The following is a 22,839-nucleotide window of genomic DNA, read 5'->3' on the forward strand; positions in this document are numbered from 1 at the left end:
TGTTGCACAAGGTCAGGATCCACAAAGTTTGAGCCACCCAGTGGGCAGAGGCTGACTGCACAACTGCACTGCTCCTCAGCAAACTTGCAGGCAAAGCCTGTAAATCAGCACACTTCTTTCAGTTATGAAGTTATTTCTAATAAATGTGTGTAACCAGATCTATGCTTGCTCTTTATAGTACCAAGTCATGTTGAGAACTGACCAAGGACCCGAGAAGGGTTCAACCTTCAAAACCCAGTACCAATTGAGCTGGAAGTAAACCTGTTTTGTTTACTACAGAATAAGCCAACCTCAGTTTATGTACTGTTTATTTTGAATTAAAAATAAACTGCTCTTCAAGCACATGCCAGATATTACGTATGTGAATGTTGCCAGCTTGGACTATAACTTATACTTGTGTCCAAATTACAAGTGTATGCTTATATACATGGGGATATGTGCACATGCATGTCACACAATGCTAGTTCTTTACCCTTGGACTATTCTTGTACCATGGTACTATTTATTGTATTATTCTTGAAGAAAAAAGGTACCAATCCAGTACCTGCTTATTTCATCCAAGCATTGCACTTTGTTTTTCACAGTAACAGAATAATTCAGCATTTTTGAAAAGCCAGTGGCTTTCAAACTGTTTTTCAGAGGCCCAAGTAGGTCTTGGTTGCCCTCCTGCTCCTTTTAGCAGAAGAACAAGGAGGACCAGTGGCTATGCCTGACTAAATCCCACTGTCCCTTTTGCCTCTTTTTTGCCCTTTGGCAGTGTTCTTTTACATAGACTCCATAATTTTAGCTTAAAAACAGCAAAGCATGTTCCATTTCCCTGCTCAAGGAGACAGAAAAAGTCAACAAAACAACCCCAAAGCAATTTTCATTTATCTACTTTTGAAATAGGAAAAAAAAAAAACCAAACCAAAAATCATACCCAAATAAAGAATGGGATTCCTCCTGTTACAAACCCTAGTAAGTTAATCTATAAAAACTTTTAAGATGAAAAATATGTTGTAAAAAAAATGTATTACCCACTGAACACAGTACAGAATTTTTCCTATATAAGAAACTAGACAAACATTAAAATAGTTAAGTCTTTAAAAAGGGCAAAATTCTGCAAAAAAATTACTCAACACTACTAAGGTTAGATTATACACATTATGCCAATGCATTCAATTGCACAATTTTTGCAACATGACAATGGTCTGGGGTGTGTGTATGTACATGTTTATGCCCATTTGAGGGAAACAGTGCAAGAATGCTAAGGGTGACCATTGCCATTTTAAAGGAATATTTCGCAAATAATCAAACAAAACCCCTACAAATACCAGTACACATCTCAAATACTGAAAGTCACATTCTACAGCCCTTGACATAAAAAAAAGAAAAAAGAAAAAAGAAAAAGCCAGCAGAATTAATTCAAGTACATTTGGAGTCAGTCCCTTGTGAACTACTGTTGTTTGCACTTTAGTTGCAGTGAAGGTGGCCAGAGCTCCCCAAAAGACATAGAAGTGAATGCATCTTCCCCAGCCCCACAGAGTAAGTCTGAGTTGAGGTACAATTATCCGTGGTTTGCTCAACATTGCAGATGCCAAAACTTGAATGAAAAATTATGCTTGAAAAACTTTGAAGAAATTTACATAAAATAATCTCTTAAAATGAGAAGCTAGTTTTGTGTAAAGGTAGTCTTTTTGGTATGTAATCCTATCAGGACAACAAGCATGGCACTCCTTCCCAAATTACGCTTGCCTTGGAGCTAATAGCAATAAAGAAACCTTTACATTTTCCTGGTCATCTTTCTGACCTGATGTACCCTTTCCCATGAGCCTTGATCCACCACCCAGAAAAACCAGCAGGTATCACACCCTGGCTGAAACGTACATTGCTTCTTCACAACTTGTGTTCCACAGGAAAAGCACTTCCCTCTCCATGTTTCATTGTCCTTCGAAAATTACAGCGTGGAAATCCGCTGCAGGAGTGGTTAAAGTCTGGTGAATTCCCTGTGGTGCTGCAAGTCCCCTATGCTCTCGTAGTCGCTCTCTCCTGAAAGAGCAGTGTGGTTTGTGTTGGGCACCACCAAGGTCCTCTCTTCCTCTTGGCTCACTGCCTGGATAGCTTCATAGTCCGGCTCCAGCTCCCCGTTTGGTCTGTCCGCTGACTGAGGCACAGTGGTGGAATTGAGGGTGTTTTCAAAGTCCTTCACACTTGCATAGAGGCCACTGCAAATGGAGGGGGACCTCTGAGATGCAATTTCTTGAATGCAGGTGTAAGGAGAATCCAGTGCCTTGATGGCCTGTCCTGGCTTACTCACCGATGAGTACATGGCTGAGATCTAGGAAAAGGAGACATCTGCTGAGTATGGAGCATGGCATAGAGCTTGTGCACCAGTCTGTACCCTTGTACTACAAGGATGTTGGCTTTTAAGAAAAGACAGGATCTTCTGATAAAAAGATATCCATTCTAAAACGATATGATTTTTTCTGTGGAAAAAAAACCCCAACTATTTCTTACAAATCCTTCCTTTTTTGGCATGCATTTACAGATGGTTTTCTTTAAAAAAAAGGAATGCTTTATAAAGTAAGTTTATAAATGTAAAACTTCCTTGAATATAAAACCCTGGCAAGAAATTTATAACTGGGCAAAAGGGAATGGCTTTGTAAGCAGGAGCTCTTGCAAGTTTTATTATGGTCGTGGAATCAATTTAGATTCAACAGGGAGAGAGGCATCAAAGGGAGGATCAGATTGAACTGCTGTAATGAAGGATGCTGTCGGATCCTTAGGGCTTTAAAAATTATTATTGTTACTATTTTTAATGGTAGTGGCTACTTTTCTGCTTTTAGAGACACTGCAATAGAAGAACAGTTAATTAATAATTAATAGTTAATTGTTTTTGTAGGCAGGACTAAATAGGCACCAACACATGTGAAGACAACATTAAAAATCTGTAGATAAATTACTCAGACCAGATAATAGCAAGTAGTGCCAATACTGATATGCCACGTCTGCTCTGTTGACTACACTTTGCCTACAAAGAAGAGCTGCTTCTCAGGCATTGAGTATGTGAACTTTAGACTGGAGACTGAATCCTCTCAGCTGTAAACAGCAGAAAGGGAGCCAGCATTTCATTCCTGACTAAAAGTTTCCTCTGGTGATGTGGTACAATTCAACAAGTGCATGAAAGTGGCCCTTCATGAAAAGGTGAGGAGAAGCCCACACCAACACATGTCCCTCTGCTCAGGGATTACCTGGGCTGTTGCCAAGCACAGGAATCAGTCTTAATTTCCTCTCCCAGGCCAAATGGATACTAGCCCTTGCACAAGACAGATGGCTGAAATTCCCTGCACAGCTTCTCTGGTACCCAATATCACAATGCAACATAGCTCTTCCATTACACTTGAAGTTCTTTCCCAGGCATGCAAAGCCATTCTGGGTTTGCATCAATCCAGTTAAAAGAGTAGATTAGCATAAAAATGTCCATTACCAATAGGCAACACAGACTGAAGCAGACAAACCAGACCACTTCTGATAATTCTGGGATTTTGTGTGTGTGTGTGTGTGTGTGTGTTTGCATGGGGCTGGGTTTGGCTGGTTGATTGGTTGGTTGGGGTATTTTTTGGTTTTGGTTTGGTTTGGGGTTTTTGGGGCTGGTTGGTTTTTGTTTGTTTGTTTTAGAGGGAAATCATCTTGAAGATGGCAATACTTCTTACTCTTTACTGATTTCAGCTAACAAAAAATGGCTTTTCTACTCATCTGTACTTCAACTCTTCTCAGTATTAGATTACATTAACCCACTTCAAGGTCAGGTTATTCATTAATGGCTGGGAGTGCTTCTCCCAGCAGAAGGCATTAGCTCACCTAGCTCATTGCCAAGTTTGTGTTTAGTTTTATGTCCAGAAAACATATTTATAAATGGCATGGGTGTACTGGAGATGATCACAAACAGCCTTATTTATGTTTAACTTCTCTCTTTGTTTAACTCTCCTCCATTTATCTGACCAACAGACAGTTGGCCATAAAGAACAGTTTATGTTCCAGTGCTTTTATTGTGCTTCAGCTTACTTCCCAGAGCCCCAAACACTTTGCATGGGGAAGGTGGAGCATATGTTTCAAAAGGCTGCTGGTTATTCTTCTTGAGAAGGTCTTGCCATCCAAATCAAGAAATTACCCTAACAATCAACTAATTATGGCTTCCTATTGTTTTCTGAAACTACGTTTAACCTATGGGCCTGAAACAACCATACGTTAGAATACCTCTGATTTTAGGAATGGTTCTCTGTGCAGAGAACCTTGGGCTTTCATTTTCCTTTCACACAAGTTTCACCTTTCTTGGATTCTGCTTAATCACCCAGAGCTTATGCTAATTTGTGCCTAAAAATTGCTCTCTAGTTAGTTACTGAATTTCATGCAAGAAACCTACCTCATCTTCTGTAAGAGATGGATCTTCCTCTCGAGACTTGTAAGACACTGAACTAAGCCTCTGTAAAAAAGGAAGAAAGAAAGGAAATAAAAGGCTCATTACCCATCAACAGTGCGAAATCTATAACAAAACCCTCCCATTATAATCAATACATTATACTTTATGGTCATTTGCTCTCAACCTCCATTATATATAGCTAATACCCCCACTATTCAGAGTACTTCTCTGGAGATTACAGCCCTGAGGTTGGTAAAGCTTTTTTAATGTATCTGCTGTTATCCTGACCTGAAAAGGGTAAAAATAATGTAATGGTTAAAGAAACCACTGCACCACTGTATCTCTGCCTTTACACCTCTTATGAAGTATCTGCAGAGGCTTCTGAACAATTAGAAGTCAGCTGTTGTGATACACCAGTTGTCCTTTCACGGGATTTTCAGATACACTTTTAGATGACAGAAGAACAATACTCAGCTGACACCTTCTGGATGATTGTTACCCTTCATTCTGTAGATCCTGGTCGTGCTGCATGGGAGAGCTGTGTCCTCCACCCCTGGAATGCAGTTCCTGTGCAGAGGTGCTCAGCAGCCTGGCCTCACAACCACTCAGACCTGCTGCAGCCCACCCTGAGCTGGAGCCAGGTCACACAGCAGAGTCACTGAAGGATGGAGGGCTTGGTTTGGTATCAAGTCTAATTTCAAGCATTTAAAGTGTTCTGTGTAAAACAGGTCATGAAACATCAGAGGAAAAGCATTTTGCTCTTATGAAAATCATCTTCAGACCTTTACAACAACAAAGCCCTGCTGCTGCACAGCAGCTGTGGGATGCCTCCTCCCTGGCAAGAGCCAAGAAGGCTCTGCTGGACTCCTGCTCCACAGTGATTCAGAGGGAGCCTTCCAGCACTGTAAAAGGCTGTATTTTGGACTTTCACACAACTTCTCCAACTAAAATACTTCATACCACCTCCAGTGCAAGCCAACATGGAGACATGGAGGACTAGAGCTATTTTCAGCATAGTTAATAAAATACTACTTCCAGGCACACAACTTGTTTTCTTTTTTTTTTTTTTTTCTCAGAGGCTCATTGTGATAGATTCTTTCCTCCTTCCATTGTCTTGTTGTTTTTACTTCTGGTAAATACCAAACTCCAGGTTCCTGGGCACTTCTGACAGACCCTGGCCCAAAGTACACTGAAGTTCTGCCTGCTGCACCCGAAGAGTTTCCCTCACACTGACAAGCTCCCTCACTTCTTTCTCACTGACTGGAGAACAGTGCTCTGTAATCTGTGGTTTGTTTACTCTTAAAAAAACCAACCAACCAACCAACCAACCAACCAGCTGAAAAAAAACCCCAAAAAAACAAAAGAAAAAGGAAAAGTTCAAATATATTTTGGGCTTGTATTAAATCTGCTTCACTACAGCAACTTAGTTTAGTCTTTCCTATCTGCATCTATATCTGCTGGGGAGTAAGCTACTAATTTCATCCTCACACATTAGATCAAGCATGTGCTCATAAAATTCTTCAGTGATTTTTCTGTCATCAGTGTGTCTATAAGCACCATGTGTCAGGACCCCTTCTACAGTTTTCCACTCAAGTATGACAAATATACCAGGGTGTTTGCCATCCTGTGCTGTTCCCCTGACACAGCATTCTTTCTTCTAAATGTGAAGCTTGTGACACATCCATTTTGGAGGATATTGTTATCTTGGAAACTTAAATCCCGCTTGCCCCTCAACATTTTGTACCTAGCAACATTTTAAACTAAGGTGAAACCTCAACAGTAGCAACACAAACAACATGTGTCCTTATTTGCCTTCTGCTTTCTTTTTGTTCCTCAACAGCACTTGATATTTTGCTCTTTGGCTCAGCTGCTGCTCCTGACTTGGGCACAAGAACAAGAACATTCTCCTCGGATGCATTTGTAAGAGATGCTTTGCTCATTCTCAGACTGTGCAAGGCTGAAATCAGATGGCAGCAGCTGAATGGACACAGAGATAGCACTTCTACCACTGCTCACTCTGGAAAGACCTGGGCGAAAAAGGAGATTCATACTTCTTTTTTTAAATAAAAGAAAGAACTAAAGAAATCTATTCTGCTTTTTCAGTTTTATTAGAAGAATGATGTTCAAGGTTTTGCAGGTGACAGAGGCCTGTAAGAGGGCCTTGTGCTGTTAAAAGTGTCTTTCTTCCCAAGTCTTTCCAAAGGATTTGGCTGGGTCACAGCCAAAAACCTCTTTAGGTAAATTTTCATCCGTTATTGCACAGCTGGCTCTTAAAAGGGTGCTTTGTAGTTTTCATGCTGTTATATACAGGAATGGCCTCTGGCTTGGTCCACCAAGTTCTCTCCCAGACTGGAGTGCTTCAGGGACTGGCATGGGCTGGGCATCACCCTGGCTGCCCTCTTTTAGACAGTGAGACTGAGACAGCTTGGACACAGTCTGTTCTCTCTGCTGGCAGGTACAAGCCTTGGTTACACAGGTGTCTCCCTGCCTGTCCCTTCTGTGTGCCCTCATCATAGTGAGGGAGACTTGCAGGACGTACACACAACTTCTGTCTTCATCAGGGCCAGGGCAGAAGGTTGAAGAGTTTGGGATACAGATGCCATGCTAAACAAAGCAGCTAAGCAGAGTCATGGAAAGGAAGCAAAACCAGGAACACCTATGAGTCTAACTAAAAGAGTTATCAGTGTAACATACATTTCCATGAACATCTTCATTCTGGTTGCCACATCGAAAAACCAGGCATTGCTCTGCATTGCTTGAGGCAGCAAAATACAGGGAAAAACTACCATCATCACAACAGAAAAACAATCCCCCAGCCCCCTCCCCACACAATGCCAACAATAATGACATTTATATATTCCATCAATTACCATCTCCAGCTCTGCTGCAGCTGTAGCTCTCAAGGACAGGACAGGCACACCCCGATGCATAATGCATGTACCCAGCAGCGTGCACAGCAATGATCTGATGCTGCCCAAGATTTAACTCAGGGTGCCTTCAGCTCTGAATAAATTTTAATTAGACAAACACCTTTTTTTTCTGGCACTTAGGGGACTGCATGTGTCATCTCTTGATTAATCCTTCAAAACCTGAACCATTTTAATCAATTCCCACTCCTGGCAGTTACTGACACGGCATACACGGTGTGCTGGGGAGCTACAGAGCAGCAAAGGCTTTTCCTTTGTATTGGTGCCTGGGAAATACAATTACTTTCTGCTAGTCTTTTCACACCTGGTAGGGAAAATATCACTTTTACACTAAGCTGTTTATCTAAAAGTTTAATTAGAAACTACTTATGGCTGGAATGTGGGAGGGGAGAATGTTTCTGGATTATTGTTGACAGTCACATCTTAATTTTTTGCTTAATGAGCTCATTGTTGTAAAAATGTGCACTGAAGAATCTAGCTAAGCAATTTTTATACTGCAAGAAGTCTTCAGCTTATGCATTTAGACTATCTTGTGCTTTACAAGTTACATGCTTAGTTATTTATTTAACAAGATACTCTTCTGCCTTCTTCCTGGATTATTGAAATTCTTCAAATAAGAGAACAACCAAAACCAAGTAACAGTGCCTCAGCTCTGCTGTGATTTTTCACATAAATGTTTACATTAAAAAGTCACATTGCATCTTAAGAATTTTTTTGAAATTTTCATCAATACCTACCGAATATTATTTGATGACTCAGACACCAAAAATCTGCTAAACCTACAGTTCTTTCATTCACAATTAATAAGAAGATATCGAAATATTCTGAAAAATGCAAACTCAACAGTTTATGAAAAGTCTCTGCTATGATCTGAAAGCATCCTTAAAATGACTTCCGATAAAAAACTACAAATGGGAAACTGTTGAAAATGTCATAAATTTATATTTCAATGAATTCACCACAACTCGTTCCTAGGGAGGAAGCATAAGCTGCTGAGAAAACTTAACTTTTGGCTGTGATTTCAGCACTTAGAAATTCCTGACACTCTGTTTATATGTGACATGCAGAATTTGACAAATATAAAAGCATACAGCTGCAATCTCTCTCTCTTTCTATCCCTCTCTCCCACAGCAAAAGACAAAGTGAGTGCATAACACTTGCACAGCTAAGTCAAAGTGGCCCAATGAAAGAGGCACATCTAAAGTAAGGACATCCAACAAGGATGCTCCCCTCTCTTTTTTGTAAGTTGCAGTTTCATTAGGAAAAAAAGGACAATATATAGATGGTGACAGAGATACTGGATGCCCTTTGTAATAGCTTCCACAAGTATAATACCATCAAACAAAGAAGCAGAAGCCTCCTATGCAATTCCTGGATAATATTTGGGAAAAGGCTTTTGTAGTGCATAGCTGCAACAATCAAAAATACAGGCAGCAATAGAATGAGCATATACCTCTAACACAAAGATTCTACTACACATTATCATATTTCCATTTACAGTCTTGCCTCATCTTGAGTGGGGTTCCTTTCTTGTTATTATTTATTACTGAAAAATAAAATCCTCTCCCACCCATATGTTCTCAATCATTATTTGGCTGTTTGATGAGGACAAATATTTGTAGTATTTACCTTTTCTGGTTTACTTGCTCCTTCTGTCACTTCTTCTTCCACTTCTTTTTCTTGCACATTTTCATTTTCATCAAGAAGTTTCATGGGTACTGGAGGGGGAAGCTCATCCTCTACATCTGGTATGTTGTCAAGAGGACTTTCTGAATTTGCACTTTGGCGACTCTTCTTATTTCGGTCAACAGATGCATATTCTGCTGACTCAATTCTGCACTCAGGAATCTGGCTCTGACCTTCAGAAACTGTCAGTGAAGCCTTTGATTTGCTGCTAGAGCTCCCTTCCATACTGACTACTGCTCCAACATCTTTAATTTCCTTCACAGTTTCATACAAGCAGTCTTCAACTATGTTCTCCTGAGAGGAGCTGTCTTTCAAGACTTCATAAGGCCCTTCCATTCCAAGACCTTGATCATTTTCTGCATTTCTAGATGAGATTATAGTTTCCATGGGGTTGTTAGGGGGAATACTGGGTAGCTCCCGGCTCTGGTGACATTTTATAGACTTTCCAAGGGTATCCTGTTGATCTAGTAGATCAGATGTCTGTACTTCTTCATAAGGCTGGATACAGGCAGCTGTACTGTCCTCAGAAAGAACTAAAGAAAATTACAGAGAAGAATAACAAACAAAGGCATAACTAAAAGGTGTGATTTGGTACTCTCTACATCACTTTGTTTTTGTGACATGCTGGAAAGGATAAATGATGCTAATGCTTGGAAATGCCTAGTGATTAGCATGCTTTTTGCTTATCAGAAGGTTTCAGTTACAGACATTTCTGCACTCTACTGGTAAAATGTCTTTCTCACAACATCTAAAATAGTCTGTACACCCCCAAGTCACATTATATGGCAACAGCATTCACTGTCAGAACAGGGGGTGGGATATTCAGCTGCCTTGTACTCAGTTTCACTGAATGATTACAGAGTGCTCAATAGTCTCAGATGGGAAACAGGTGGGAGGCCTCAAATCAAGTGCCTTAAAAAAATCCTTGTCAGATTTTCCTCTTTGCATTTCCCCATCCTTTGGAATCAAAAGGAAAGCGCTCCTTCTTCCTCCCCACCATCCTTCAGCTTGTTTAACATGCTGGCCCAGTTCTGGTTGGAGCTGCACTTTGCTCAGCCCTCCCTGCAGGCTCCAGCAGGAGCTCCCCACCGAGGGCTGAGCCATCCTTCTCTTAGTCTCGCAGCACATAATGCTGGTTGACAACCTACTAACGAGCTGGCCATATGCACAAGAGACAAGACTAGACTTCAGGAGGTAGTGGCAGGCAGAACATGTTGTTTCAGGTCCCAGAAGTGGGCCACATGTCACTGTCACTAGAGGAATGAGGGACTGAAATGTATGGGGCTTCTCATCTCACAGCACACGTGTGACATTTGCATGCATTCATGGGCATATACAAGCACGTTTCAAGCACGGTAGGTAACTTTACCTCACACTATTTCTTTAAAAAATCACTTCTGAACAGCTTTACTTTTCCTAGTACAGTTCCTAAGGCACTATCTCAACAAAAACAACCCATTCTCTGTGTCCTTCAGTGTGTTTGACATGGTGACAGAAGCATTGCCAAAGCAATCGATGCCCTTGATTTGGTGGTTGCCATGGACATTGCTTTCTCTTGTGTTCAGGGCATGCAGACACAGTCAGCACCTGCAGGGAGCCATACCCTGACTAAAAAACTCAGGACAGAACTGGAGGTGTGAGATGATAATCACTGTCTGAATGGGAGATAGGAGTTTTGCCTTTCTGCTCCTTGATTCTAGGGATTTCTGTGCTGTGCTGAGCACCCTTACAGAACCCAGAAAGCACACACTCCATTCAGGCTGGAGGGGATAATCAAAAGCAATGAAAGCTTAAGTTTCTGTATTTTTGTGGGAATGGGTGGTAGCACAGAAGGGGTTGGTGTAGCTGAAGGGTTGGCATAGATAAGACAATGCTGGCAGGTTGGGTAAAGGAAAAAAACATAGCATTTGATGGTTCTTCCATAGCCCTGCCCCTGCTCAAAAAGCTAGCAGAAACAATAATAAAAAGAACTATTAACAAAAAGTGCATAAATTATAAGTAAGAAATTGAAGCACAGGGGTTTGGGTTATTCAGAAGGGCTGTTATGCAGAGTGTAAGCTGAGTATAATATCAGACAGACAGTCTGAAAACTGTCTGCTGGTTGATAGCACACCTTTTAGTAGCAGCTCTGACAGCTGCACATGTGGTGACTCATGGCAGAGAGAAATACTTCCATTCTGAAGGGCCTTGCTCTGCACATCAAGTCCCTCAGGGAAGCACACACCTACATACACAACAAGCCAATGGATGGGAACAGCAATTAGCTGCAAAAACAAAGTTTAAAAATTACTTTGGATGCTTGTCTCTAAGGGGTAAAGTCTGAATAGCTTAGCCTCTGGTTGCAGGACATGAGGAGAGAGCTGTAAGTTGGAGTGCAGCCCCTGGTGTTGGTGTTAGTGTGAAGACAACAGTTGGCTCCCAGTGGCTCTGAGCTGAGAGTGAGTTTATTTTTAGGTGCAGCTGAGTAAAATATTTTCCAGTGATCCTTCAGGGTGAATCATTTTGAGTGTTCAGCAAAGCAAAGACTAAGGAAAAAAAAGGAAGCCTATTTATGTTGCCTGTTTTCTAAAATATAAAAATGTAAGTGACAGCACAGCACAGGACTGTGATCCAAAGCTGTAATCCCTGGAGGAGGACATGAAATATGTCCCTAGGTTCCTGGAGCACTTTTGAAACTCTAAGGTGCAGCTTCATCTTCTGGTTTTATGCCAGTTCCATAGCTTACCAAGGTTAGGGAAGGTCCCATTCTCTGCCTGATGACCTGGTCAATCTGCAGGTATGGCTTGGTGACCCAGACCTGGTGGCCCAGGAGAGGACCTCAGCAGCTCCCAGTGCTGGCTGGCATGGAGGGCTGGGAGCAGCAGCGTGGGGCTGTGCCAGAGCACGCCCAGGAGTGTGTGGATGCCATGGGACAGAGAGAGAGAAACACAAGCGTTTCCCACAGCAGCTTGTGAGAATTTTCAGGGAGTTGTAAGAATGTAATAACTTGTTAGTATAAACAATCTGCAGGTGGTGTTTTTCTACTTTGTCTTTCTGTTCTTCTCAAAGATGGTGTATGAGAAAGGTGTTTTTGTTAACTAGCCAATCAAACAGAACGTATCATTTATTATCGTTTTAATATAGTTTTTTATCATTTTATTATCGTTTATTATCACTCTATGTTATTATCGTTTATTATCACTCTATAAAAACCACGTGGTTCTTTAGAATAAAGCCTTCTTTGCTCTTTCTGCAATACTGCCTCTCACCTGTTCCTGTGTCATTCTCAACACAGGAGTAACAGGAGTGGAGATGCAGCCTAAACCACCCAAATCTCCATGAGATGATCACCTCCACTGACCTCCAAGCAAGGCAAACGACTCCATGGCATTTTTTAACTTGGCTGTGAGGTCTGTGTGATCTGGTGTCAGCCAGCAGAGGTGTGCAGAGTATTCTGGCAAACGGCTTGCCTGTGTGCTTGGAAAGCTGCTGGCTGAAAACCTGAGACCTGAGGGATCAGCAGCGTTCAGCTGAGGAGGGAGCTTGGGCCCCTGGCTCATCCCACCCGCAGGGGCTGCCCGGACTCACCCTCTCCGTTGCTGAGGGCTCCGTTCTGTTCACTGTTTGGGGGAGGTTCCGTTACAGAGCTGGTGATGGAATGGCTGAACACCTCCTTCTCAGAAGGCTGCAACACAGATCAGAGACCCCCGGATCACAACCAACATTCACATGAATACAACACACAACAAATTGCATTCCCATCTCTGGGGCTCTGACCCACAGGTATTACAGGCAGGAAAAGCAAACCATGCCAGCTAGATTCAAAGATTTAAGTGCCTGTGTTTACAGATGTTAAAAAGAAATAAATGCCAAGATGTCCAGAGTGATGCCCTTTTCAAGCTTTTTTATGGTACTAGACATTGCTATGGCTTCACCCATGAGAAGACAGCAGCTGACAAAGGGTACACTGCCTTGGGCTGCAAATGGAGTGAAGGGAAGGCTGGAGTACAGTGGTGGCAGAAAGGGCACTGAGAAAGTGCAGATTATCAGGATCTACACGAGTTTTCCTCCTCTTCCCATTCTGCAACTTTTAAAGTTTCCCATGCTCAACCATCTTGAAATTCCTGAGCTATTTTCTAATCAGTTGTATTTTGCAAGGAGCTTGGTACAAACCAACCACAAGACAGACAAAAGCTGCCAGAAATAAATACCTACCACATTCATCAGATTTTCATGATCTCCATTCTGACTTTTTGCCTTCTTTTCCCTTAATGAAAAAGACACATGAATTTTTACTACAAATTATGCTAATATACAAATACCAATCATTCATAGACCTTACACTCCTGCAGGGAACAGAACTATGATTCACAATAATATTGAACATGGAATAACTGAAAATTATTACAGCAATTGGTATGACCTCTGTGTAAAAACACCATTGAGGCAGAATGGTGATAAACATAACTGAAGAGGTACAACAAACACACAAAACCTTTCTTCTCACTCAATGTAAGACCACAGTGAGAAGTGACTGATGGTTATTACAATATAATATAAATAATTATGCAGAGACAGGACATGGGGGAATGGCTTCAAACTGAAAGGGAGTAGGTTTAGATTAAATATTAGGAAAAAATTCTTTACTGTGAGGGTGGTGAGACACTGGAACAAATTGCTCCAAGAAGTAACTACTGGTGGATGCCCCATCCCTGGCAGCGTTCAAGGCCAGGCTGGATGGGGCTCTGAGCAATCTGGTCCAGTTCCCTATGACAGGGAACTAGATGATCTTTAAAGTCCCTTCCAACTCAGGCCATTCTATGATTCTATGATAATAAAAATATAATTCTTTAATTTAATCATATCTGAAATTCTCAGATATACATTCTGGTTACAGACTACTTAGGAAGTCCCTTAAACTGTGTCAGAAAAAAAATGTGTATCCTATGAGGAATTAGAAAAGGCCAACAAAATCCAGATAACTAAAAATGCCAGTCAAATTGATAATAGGCATGAGCAGTTCAAAAAGGTGTACAAATTTCATAGCAGCAGGGGCCTACATTTTTAAAGGAATCCCGCTTCCCTGGGTCCTTCAAAGGAGTCTAAGTATGGATCACATTTCCATTTTTACCATTTGGGAAATATAGCCCTTATTCAGAAATACTGCAATAAAGTATGAGTTTAAAATAATGTTAATCCTTCCCCTAGATGAAAAGTCATATAAAAATGTGAGAAAATATTGACAAGATGAAACTTTTGCTTCTTCTGAAGTCTGCAGTGAACTGTACTTCCACATTAGCAACTGTTAAAATTCTACCTAATTGGGAAATACCAAAACAGCAAGTGAGCATGCAGAGAAGAGCACAGCAGAGAAAGTTAAAAGCTGAACTTCCTCTCTGGAAATTTTTCTGACTCTGATATTTTAGAAAGAACAAATTTTATTCAGTTTTCTATGTCCTCATCCATTTCTGAAGAGGAAGTCAGGAAGAAATTCTGCACAATTGCATTTATGCATAAACAACCTGCCCTACAGAATGACCTGAAACAACATATATTATGTCCAAACTAGCAACACAAGAATTTATTAAAAAACATCACCAGAATATTTCAGGCAATGTATCTCTCTAACTGCAAAGATCACTCAGTGGTTTGACACATCTTTCTAGAGATGTTTCAAGGACTGGTGTGTTACAAAACAAAACACAGAATTATAAAATCATTTGGGTTGGAAAGGCCTTAAAGATGATACACATTACCTAAATACAATGTCTGTGGGCTGAAGAATATTTAAAATAGGGTTTCTACTTTTAAATAATTTTTTAAAAAATTCTACTATTTTTTACACAGCTATCACAGGAAACTGTGACAATAAGAAGATACTGAAGTGTCAACTCACAGTTTACAAAAGTGTTTCTCCTGAATCACAGGAAATTACATGTTCTAACTTAGGCCTTTTAGGATTTCAATCAACTTTGGGACCTATCTTTGCTCACAGCTGTTTTTTGCATGGTGGGCATTAGATAAATCCTGCTGAAAAACAAAGCCTTCCACTGTAGACACATCTTATGCCAATACAGGGCATTTTATGGCTGCATAATTTCCTCAGTGTTCTCAAGGAATGAAAGCACATGCTCCTTATAGGCACATGCATCCAAACTGCAGATTTTGCTGCTGTACTGGATTTTTCTCCCCATAGACTTGGCTGATTCAGCTGTGCTTACAAAATATAACAGTATGGACCACAGCAGTGCCACTCCTCACAGTGAAGGGTCTGCCTGCTCTGGCCTGTGCAAGGGCACCATGGACAGACTGCAGGCTGCCCCTCTCCCTGTGCAGCCAGCAGGGCTCAGAGTACATGTCATGAAGGAGCCTCGAAACATGCATAAACAAAGTCAGTAGAAGTGCCTGTATTGGTGAAATTGAATCCCCTTATGGAGAAGAAAATAAGGATAAGGCAGAAGGCATTAATTAGTACCACTGTTTGATCCTTACTCGTTTTTGCATGGAAGGCAGGATCAATACTATATATTTTCCCAATACATCAGGAATGGCCACAGCAAAGCTGAAATACATAATCACTTCCCTTTCCTTTTTACCTAGACTTTTTTTTGGTCCTGTTTAGCCCACATAATGTTCTCAGTTTCAGCTTAGGGGTGTGACCTGCTAACACTCAGTGTCTACCTGGGCTGTGCTTCAGGCTTCTGCTTAGGGGAAACCACCAAATAAACACAATCGTGTACTTCCTTCACAGCAAAAGAAAAATACAATTAGATTTTAGAATTAATAGAACTGTTCAAACTGAAGTTTGCTCTGAGAAAGGTACCTTTCTTTTTTAATTTCTGTACCTCAGTCCTCAGTATTTCCTGCTAACTATTTATACATGAAGCTATGTCCAAAGTGAACCATTAAGCCCTGGAGCCTTACCCATTGCAGCTGGAGCAAAGGAAGATGAGGAAGGTGAGGAACAAGAGTGTTGTCATGGCTGCCAAACTTCCCCACAGGATTACATGGATCTGTCCAGTGCCTAAAAAAACACCCTCTAGCCCCATGGTACTAGCAGGAGCTGGGATCACTTGGGGTTGAAGAAGTTACTCCTTGAAGAAGACTGACATCTGTGCTGCATGCACCTTCTGTTTCTGCAGAAGGAAAGAAAAACACCATCAGAAGTTAAGAGAAATTTTGAAGATAATGAATCTGACAGCTACAAGTCTGGCAGGAGAGATTTTCAAATCCAGATCTTATGAAAACCAGTTTCAAGTACAAGCCAGCCAGCCAAAGAGATTTTCAGCTACATTTCTGACAGTAACATAGAACAGATCTGTCAAATATTAACACAAGCTGTTACCTATCTACAATCTCAATGTGAATAAAAGGTAGTACAGCATCTCTGTACTTGTATCTTCAGGAAAAGATTTATAAATCTGCTTTGAGGGCCAGACTAATCTCTTTTGTGGTTAGATTTGCAAATTTCATTGAAAAGTGAGCTTTCAAAAACATCTACAACTTCTGCAAAGTTAACAAGCCAAAGAGCTGCAGCAAACATTCACCTCCTTCTCTCTCAGTCTCTCCTGCCTGCATGTGATTGGAGGCTTAAAGTGCAGTGACAAATAAACCAGGTAAGTCTTTGAAAGGAATACCACAAACACCTTTCTCACAGCAGATAAGATCCCGTCTTATTTCTGTGTGACATGCTTATTTTCATAATAGTGTGTCTGGAGAGTAACAATACTGAACTTTCTTTTTTAGCTTCTCCCCACCTGAGTCTGAGAAACAACAGAGCAAAGTAAACAGGGTGTTTTTTAAGAACTTGAATAAATACAACTTTTGCTACAGCACAGCAGCCCATGGAGAAAAAGACTCCTGGGTAAACCTTACTTGTGACATACAAGTTTTGGTATACAATATATTCTAAAATTCTGTAGATACATTTAATGCAATACATTGTTGACATAGCAAAACTAAAAAGAAGTTATTAATTCTTCACTGCTGAAGGTATCAATTCCTCCATAATTTGGGAACAGGTTATGCAAAGCCTATTTACAGGCTTTCAGCCTAACTTGATTGATAAAAACTGAAATAGAATACAATTGCTAAGAAATGAGCAGATATATTTTGGGAATGAAAAAGTAGCACAAATATAAGATTGACAATCTCTAAAGCCACTAATGACTTACTTCAATGCATACATTTTCATAGAATTTCTTTTTTGGTATAGGAAATTTGTATGTAGATATATTTATTTCTTTGCAGCAGAAGCATCCCTTGTAAAAACAAATTCAACTAGGTACTAATATCATACTTGTATATAAAAACATATCACCATTTTCTTATTAAAATCTTACAAGAAAAAAAGATTTATCCCCAGAAAAAGGCCACTCAGATCAAAGTAAATCTGGTGAATCAGAGAAGATATTAGCTACACATATACAACTAAGTTAGGTGACTGGGTAGTTTGGGTAGCTCTTACAAGTAACATTTCTGTTCCTGCATAAAATGAACTCATTAATTTCAACCATGCAGGATCAGACTTCTGAACACCTTCCAAGAAGAACTTCACTAATTTATCCACAGTGGATAAATGCTTTTTTAAAAAAAATTTTCCCTTTAGGTAATAATGGCATTGGATATAAATTGAAATGGGAAGAAACAAACAAAAGATGGGAGAAGTTGCTGATCCTGAAAATGACCAATTTCAAGGTGTAGTTAAATATTTTTAGTTTGGGCAAGAAAGAAGAAAGCCAGACATTGTGTAACTTCTCCAAATCCCTAAATACACAGGAAGAACAGGTGCCACACACCTTGGCAAAGCACAAACATCTCACTGGTAGTTTTGAGCACTGACAGCCAAGAGCCACCGCTCCTCAGCAATGACCACTGGCAGGCAATGTGCCTCTCTGCTTATCCTGGCAGAGCCTGGAAAATCAAACATTTAAAAGCAGAGGCAGATCACTCTAAAAGTTGTGCATGCAGAAGATGACACTGCTCTGCCTCATCCTTATTTTAAAGCCTAGGTTGGGTTAATTTCTACCGTGAGTCACAGTCATAGCACTGGCTGTGAAATGGAGAGACCTTAAGGGAAACTGAATCAGGTTTAGTCAGGAGAAAACTTGGTGTAATGCCCACAAATACCTCTGTGATGTCATGCAAGGGCACTGTGCACTGGAATGGATTCCTGTAAAGGTGATGGACTGTCCTCATCCAGAAAACATTACAAAGCACACTGTGCTGGCTGCCTTAACTAGCCCCAAACCGTTGTTAAGATGGTTGAATAGAAAGTACTTCCCTTTTAAGCTTTTTTTTTTTGTGAATTTTCAAAGACATTTTCTGCCCTGCTACAACTTAAAATTCATGAAAAATCTTTTTGTTTCTTTTGTCCAATCCTTTTGCCTTCAAAACCCCCTAATTTTCTTTTTTCCTTGGGAAAAAAAATTAAAAAATGAAATGAAAATGGAATGTAAAGACAAAGGAAACTGAGCAAAATAATTTTTCAGCATTTTTGTTATCTTTTTTCCTTAGTTTTCCCAAGAAATAAAATGAATGCAAATGAAAACAAGAAACTAATTTTTTTAATATTGAAATAAAGAAGGAAGAAGGAAAGAAGGAGAGAAAGAAGGAGAGAAAGAAAGAAAGAAAGAAAGAAAGAAAGAAAGAAAGAAAGAAAGAAAGAAAGAAAGAAAGAAAGAAAGAAAGAAAGAAAGAAAGAAAGAAAGAAGAAAGAGAATAGGGATTTAAAGTACTTTTCTTAAAACAGAAGCACATTTTTATTTTCTTTTAGAGCAGACACAGACCTGTCTTGAAAGATACTTAAATTATTTCTACTACTAAGTTTATAATTTTGTATCTACTCTGAAGAAGGATACTCTACTCTCAAAAGACTAAGTAATGTAATTTAAGCTAATACTGTAAGGAAAGTGGGTTTTTTAAATTCTAAATATATATTCTGAAGTTTCCATGACTTTAAATAAAGATAATATTTAAGCTAAGGAAAGCTAAGGCTACATGGGGAGCAGCCCCATGGAAAAGCTCTGTCTTTGAAGGCTTCAGTACAGAGTTAGGAAATGTTGGTCTGAGCCAGAGCAGATGGAGCTCAGACTGAACTTCAAAAGGAGTGAGATCAGAAGGAGTCAGTCAAGGAAGACCTCTATGAGTGATGTCAGGAGTGAAGCACAAGACATGAGGCACCCCACCAGGCAGAAGTCAAAGCAGCAAAGGGAATGACCAAGGCCAGAAGATGTAGTTAATTTACAAGAAAGAAGCACAAAATGCTTTGACTATACGCTGAGAGAAAGAGGTCAGAACAGGACAGAAAAGCACAGTGGCACTTGAACCAGGGGAGGTGACTGCTGCAGACACCTGTGCAAGCAGAACAGAGAAATAACAGGAACAGACTGATGACAGGTGAAGCCCTGAATGAAGGAAGCCAACCAGGCAAAATGTGACAAGTGATTCCTCTCAGCTCCTTGAACAACAGGAGTTTAGCATAAGTGCTAAAGGGCCTAGAATCTGCTCAGCACACATGACAACCAGAAGTAAATACAATTATAACATAAAAACACCTCAGCCTGCCATACCTAAAGGGGACTCAGAAGAAAACTAGTGAGGGACTTTTTTTAAAGGGCATGTAGTGATGGAACAAGGGGGAGTGGCTTTAAACTGAGAGTAGATTTAGACTAGATCTCAAAGGAAATTTTTTTACAGTGAGGGTGGTGAGGCACTGGAACAGGTTGCCCAGAGAAGTTGAGCATGCCCCATCCCTAGAAGTGTTAAACACCAGCTTGGATGGAGCTCTGAACAACCTGGTCTAGTGAAAAGTGTCCCTGCCCTGGCAGGTGAGTTGGAACTGGATGACCCTTAGTGTCCCTTCCAACCCAGGCCATTCTATGATTCTGTGGTTCTAGATTAACCCTCTGTGAACCCTTATCATGTAATGACATCAGAGGGCTTACTCCTTCTGTTTAATGCCTCCCAAAAAATGAGGCTGAAATAATATTCTCCCAGGCTGGGGAATATTCCAGGAGAGCTCCTGGAATGCTTGAAGCTGGACCAGCACCCATCAGCTGCCCCAACCAGCTCTGGACAGAAACCTGGCAAAGACATAGATTGAAAACACAACTGCCTGAATTCCCTCTGCTTCCACTACGTGAAAGTCTGGACACTAAAACATCAATACCTTGGATTTAGGAGATGTTCCTGAGGCTAGCTTTAAAGAGAAGCTTATTTGAAATCATACCGATGGAACAACAAGCAGCTAATTAATTTTTAAGAGCTTTCTGACGGCTGAAATGATTAACTCCTGCTCCTACAATAGAAAGTGATATTGTGCTGCCCTCTGGTGAATGTCTCTGTTCGGGGTCTGGGATTTGTGGCTCTTACGAGGCGCTTCAGAGCTCGGTGCACACTCCGGAGTTCAGTGGGGCCCTTCATTTGTCAGCCTCAAAACCTGAGTCCTACCTCCACCCCTGGAAGTCTGTCAGACTCAAATAGTTCAACCTTGCAGACAGACACTGCTGAGACAGAACAGTGGTCAATGGAACTGTTTGGGGTTTTAAAAATTATTTTCCTGTGTGACAACCCTTTAAAGATGAAGATTTCTTCCACTGTACCCTTTCCACAGAACTCTGCACCCAAGTTGTTGGGGATACTGAACTCTTAAAGAGAATAACAGAGAAAGGCCTAGAACGTGAGGCTAAGAAACCTGGTTATTTAATCTATGGCAAAATCTAAACAATAGTCTGCATTCACATGTCAAAGTCACTACCAGTTCAGAAAACTAATCTTTACACTATATTAGATAAAATTTCTTCTTCTTGAGGGAACTTCTTACTTTTTAGACATCAATATTTGCCATTATTGAAATCCCTATGATAAATGATGCCTGTAGCCATTCCTCAAAATTGCACTTAAATGCCCAATTATATTTGTGGTTTCAAAATGACAGATATTTTGTTGCATAAGCCACGCTTTTATGGTGAATAATGTGTTATTTTTGCTTGCGGCTGTTGCAGGGATAAAGCAGAGCTGAGGCAGTTCAGGATGATGTGATGATGAAGAGAATGCAATTTTGGTTCCAAAAAACCTGTATCTGCAGTGAAGCAGATAGGCTGCAACTCTAGGGAGCACATGAAGCATCAGTTTTAACTGGTGGGGAAGCTGCTGCAAAAGTCTGGGGTGAGACCCGAACACCTCTGAAGGTATTCCTTCAAAAACAGGTGCATCCAAAAGACCCAGGGCACTTCAGGTCCAGGATCTGGCCAGGATTTTCTGAGCAAAGTCCTGCCTGAGTTGATGGTGGCACATGCAAAGGATGTGGTTGTGATAGGCAGATGCCATGCTTTGGTGTCCCAGCAGGAGATGGCAGCGTGTCCCTCTCCCTTGGCTTCTGGGTTTAGAGCAGCTTCATTCACGTCCTGCTGCAAAGAACAGTCAGCCCATGCCTTCCAAAGGGAAAAGAGTGGGAAATGTCAACAGCTTCACCTCTCTGGGTTTCTTAATGAATTATAGATGGAGCACAGGCAAGAGACTAAATTGTTCTGACAACTGAGCGACTTTGGACGGGAGAAGCCAAACGCGAGAGGACAGGAGGGATTCATGGAGACTGCGGGATTGCGGCTCCCGGGCCGGCGCTGCCAGGCTGTGCTCAGCTAACGGGGGCACTGCCCAGGTGCCTCATGTGCTCACCCCCAAGCTCTTTTAGGGACTCCCTTGGGAACTGCTCAGTCTCCTACTGCTCTCTTTGCCCTGCCACCCCTCTGGCTCCCAGTGCTCTCAGCTATCCACTGTTAAACTGCAAAACAGATCAGGGAGATGAGACAGTTTGGAAGATCCCCTCTGCCCCGCAGCAGGCCTGGAAGGGAGCAGGGAGAGTGGGAAAGAAGGTTGGAATTTTTATCTGAGATTTTTATTACTCTGGTAGCAATCCCCCAGAGAGCTGTATTAAACCAGAAAATGGGGAAGTGCAAGATATGTGCACCCACAAACTGAGACAGGAGTTGAGAAGTATGAAGCAATGTCTTGCCGACATCCAGCTGCAAATGCTGTCATTCAACCACAAAACCAGACCAGAAACCTGGGCTGCAACAAAGAGGCAACAGCAGAAATTGTCCTGCACATGTGACTAACACCTCTCAACGTAAGAGCCTTTCATCTTCTGTTCCTTCAAATCCTGAAAATACATTTTCTCTATGAAGACAGCATCCTACAGGAGACCAGGGGATTTACCTTACTCCCACTCTGGAAAATTCTCTCTGCAACTTCCGACCCAGCTCAGGCACCAGCAGGCAGAGTATGTCTCCAAGGGCCCAAAGACTGAGCACACCCCTTGTATGTGACACCCTCAAGGCCACCCTAAAGAAAACATCTGAAGGCAGGCAATCCCCAACTCCTGTACCCACAACAGCTCACATCAAACTACACACCTCATTTGGAGAAGGGGGAGGACATGGCAATGCACTTTGCTCAGTCCATAACCATTTGCATGTCAGGACTGTTCTCTGCATGCAAATACCATGGTGCTGGCAGGAAAATGCCATTTGTGCTCCTGAAACAGCCCTTAAGAGTAGCACTGTGCTGACCTGTGTTAAAATGAAATCAAAATTCCTTCACCCAAACAACCTTCCTTTAAACCTCTTGATTTTAAATTGAATGTGTTTTCTAACCTTTTCCACTCTGTGGCCTAACCAGGCTTTAACTGCAGAGTAGCTGGAGGCAGCTGGAGTGTCTCCTTTCTGTGACTTGCCACAGTTAGTGGATTCCTCACAGCATAACCCAATAAGACATTACACACATGCTTGATGACATCATCAGGGCTGCATTTCTTCTTGTGTGGGCAAAATACCTGAGTCAAACTCT

The 22,839-nt window shown here is 41.2% G+C and overlaps 1 protein-coding gene across 2 annotated transcripts in view; it reads right to left on the reverse strand.

Moving 5' to 3' along the window:
- Positions 1-291: 291 nt before the first annotated feature.
- PAG1 (phosphoprotein membrane anchor with glycosphingolipid microdomains 1) overlaps positions 292-22,839 on the reverse strand; it is a 104,115-nt gene continuing 81,567 nt past the window's right edge. For both annotated transcript variants that reach the window (XM_066564202.1, XM_066564211.1), the window contains 6 exons: positions 15,916-16,127; positions 13,207-13,258; positions 12,580-12,676; positions 8,956-9,545; positions 4,403-4,462; positions 292-2,317 (listed from right to left, as the gene is read on the reverse strand). In XM_066564202.1, the coding sequence (XP_066420299.1) occupies positions 1,967-2,317; positions 4,403-4,462; positions 8,956-9,545; positions 12,580-12,676; positions 13,207-13,258; positions 15,916-16,040 (1,275 nt within the window). In that variant the 5' untranslated portion in view covers positions 16,041-16,127 and the 3' untranslated portion in view covers positions 292-1,966. The remainder of the gene's footprint in view (positions 2,318-4,402; positions 4,463-8,955; positions 9,546-12,579; positions 12,677-13,206; positions 13,259-15,915; positions 16,128-22,839) is intronic.

This window comes from Molothrus aeneus, chromosome 1 (assembly GCF_037042795.1).
Source record: "Molothrus aeneus isolate 106 chromosome 1, BPBGC_Maene_1.0, whole genome shotgun sequence".
Classification (NCBI taxonomy): domain Eukaryota; kingdom Metazoa; phylum Chordata; class Aves; order Passeriformes; family Icteridae; genus Molothrus; species Molothrus aeneus.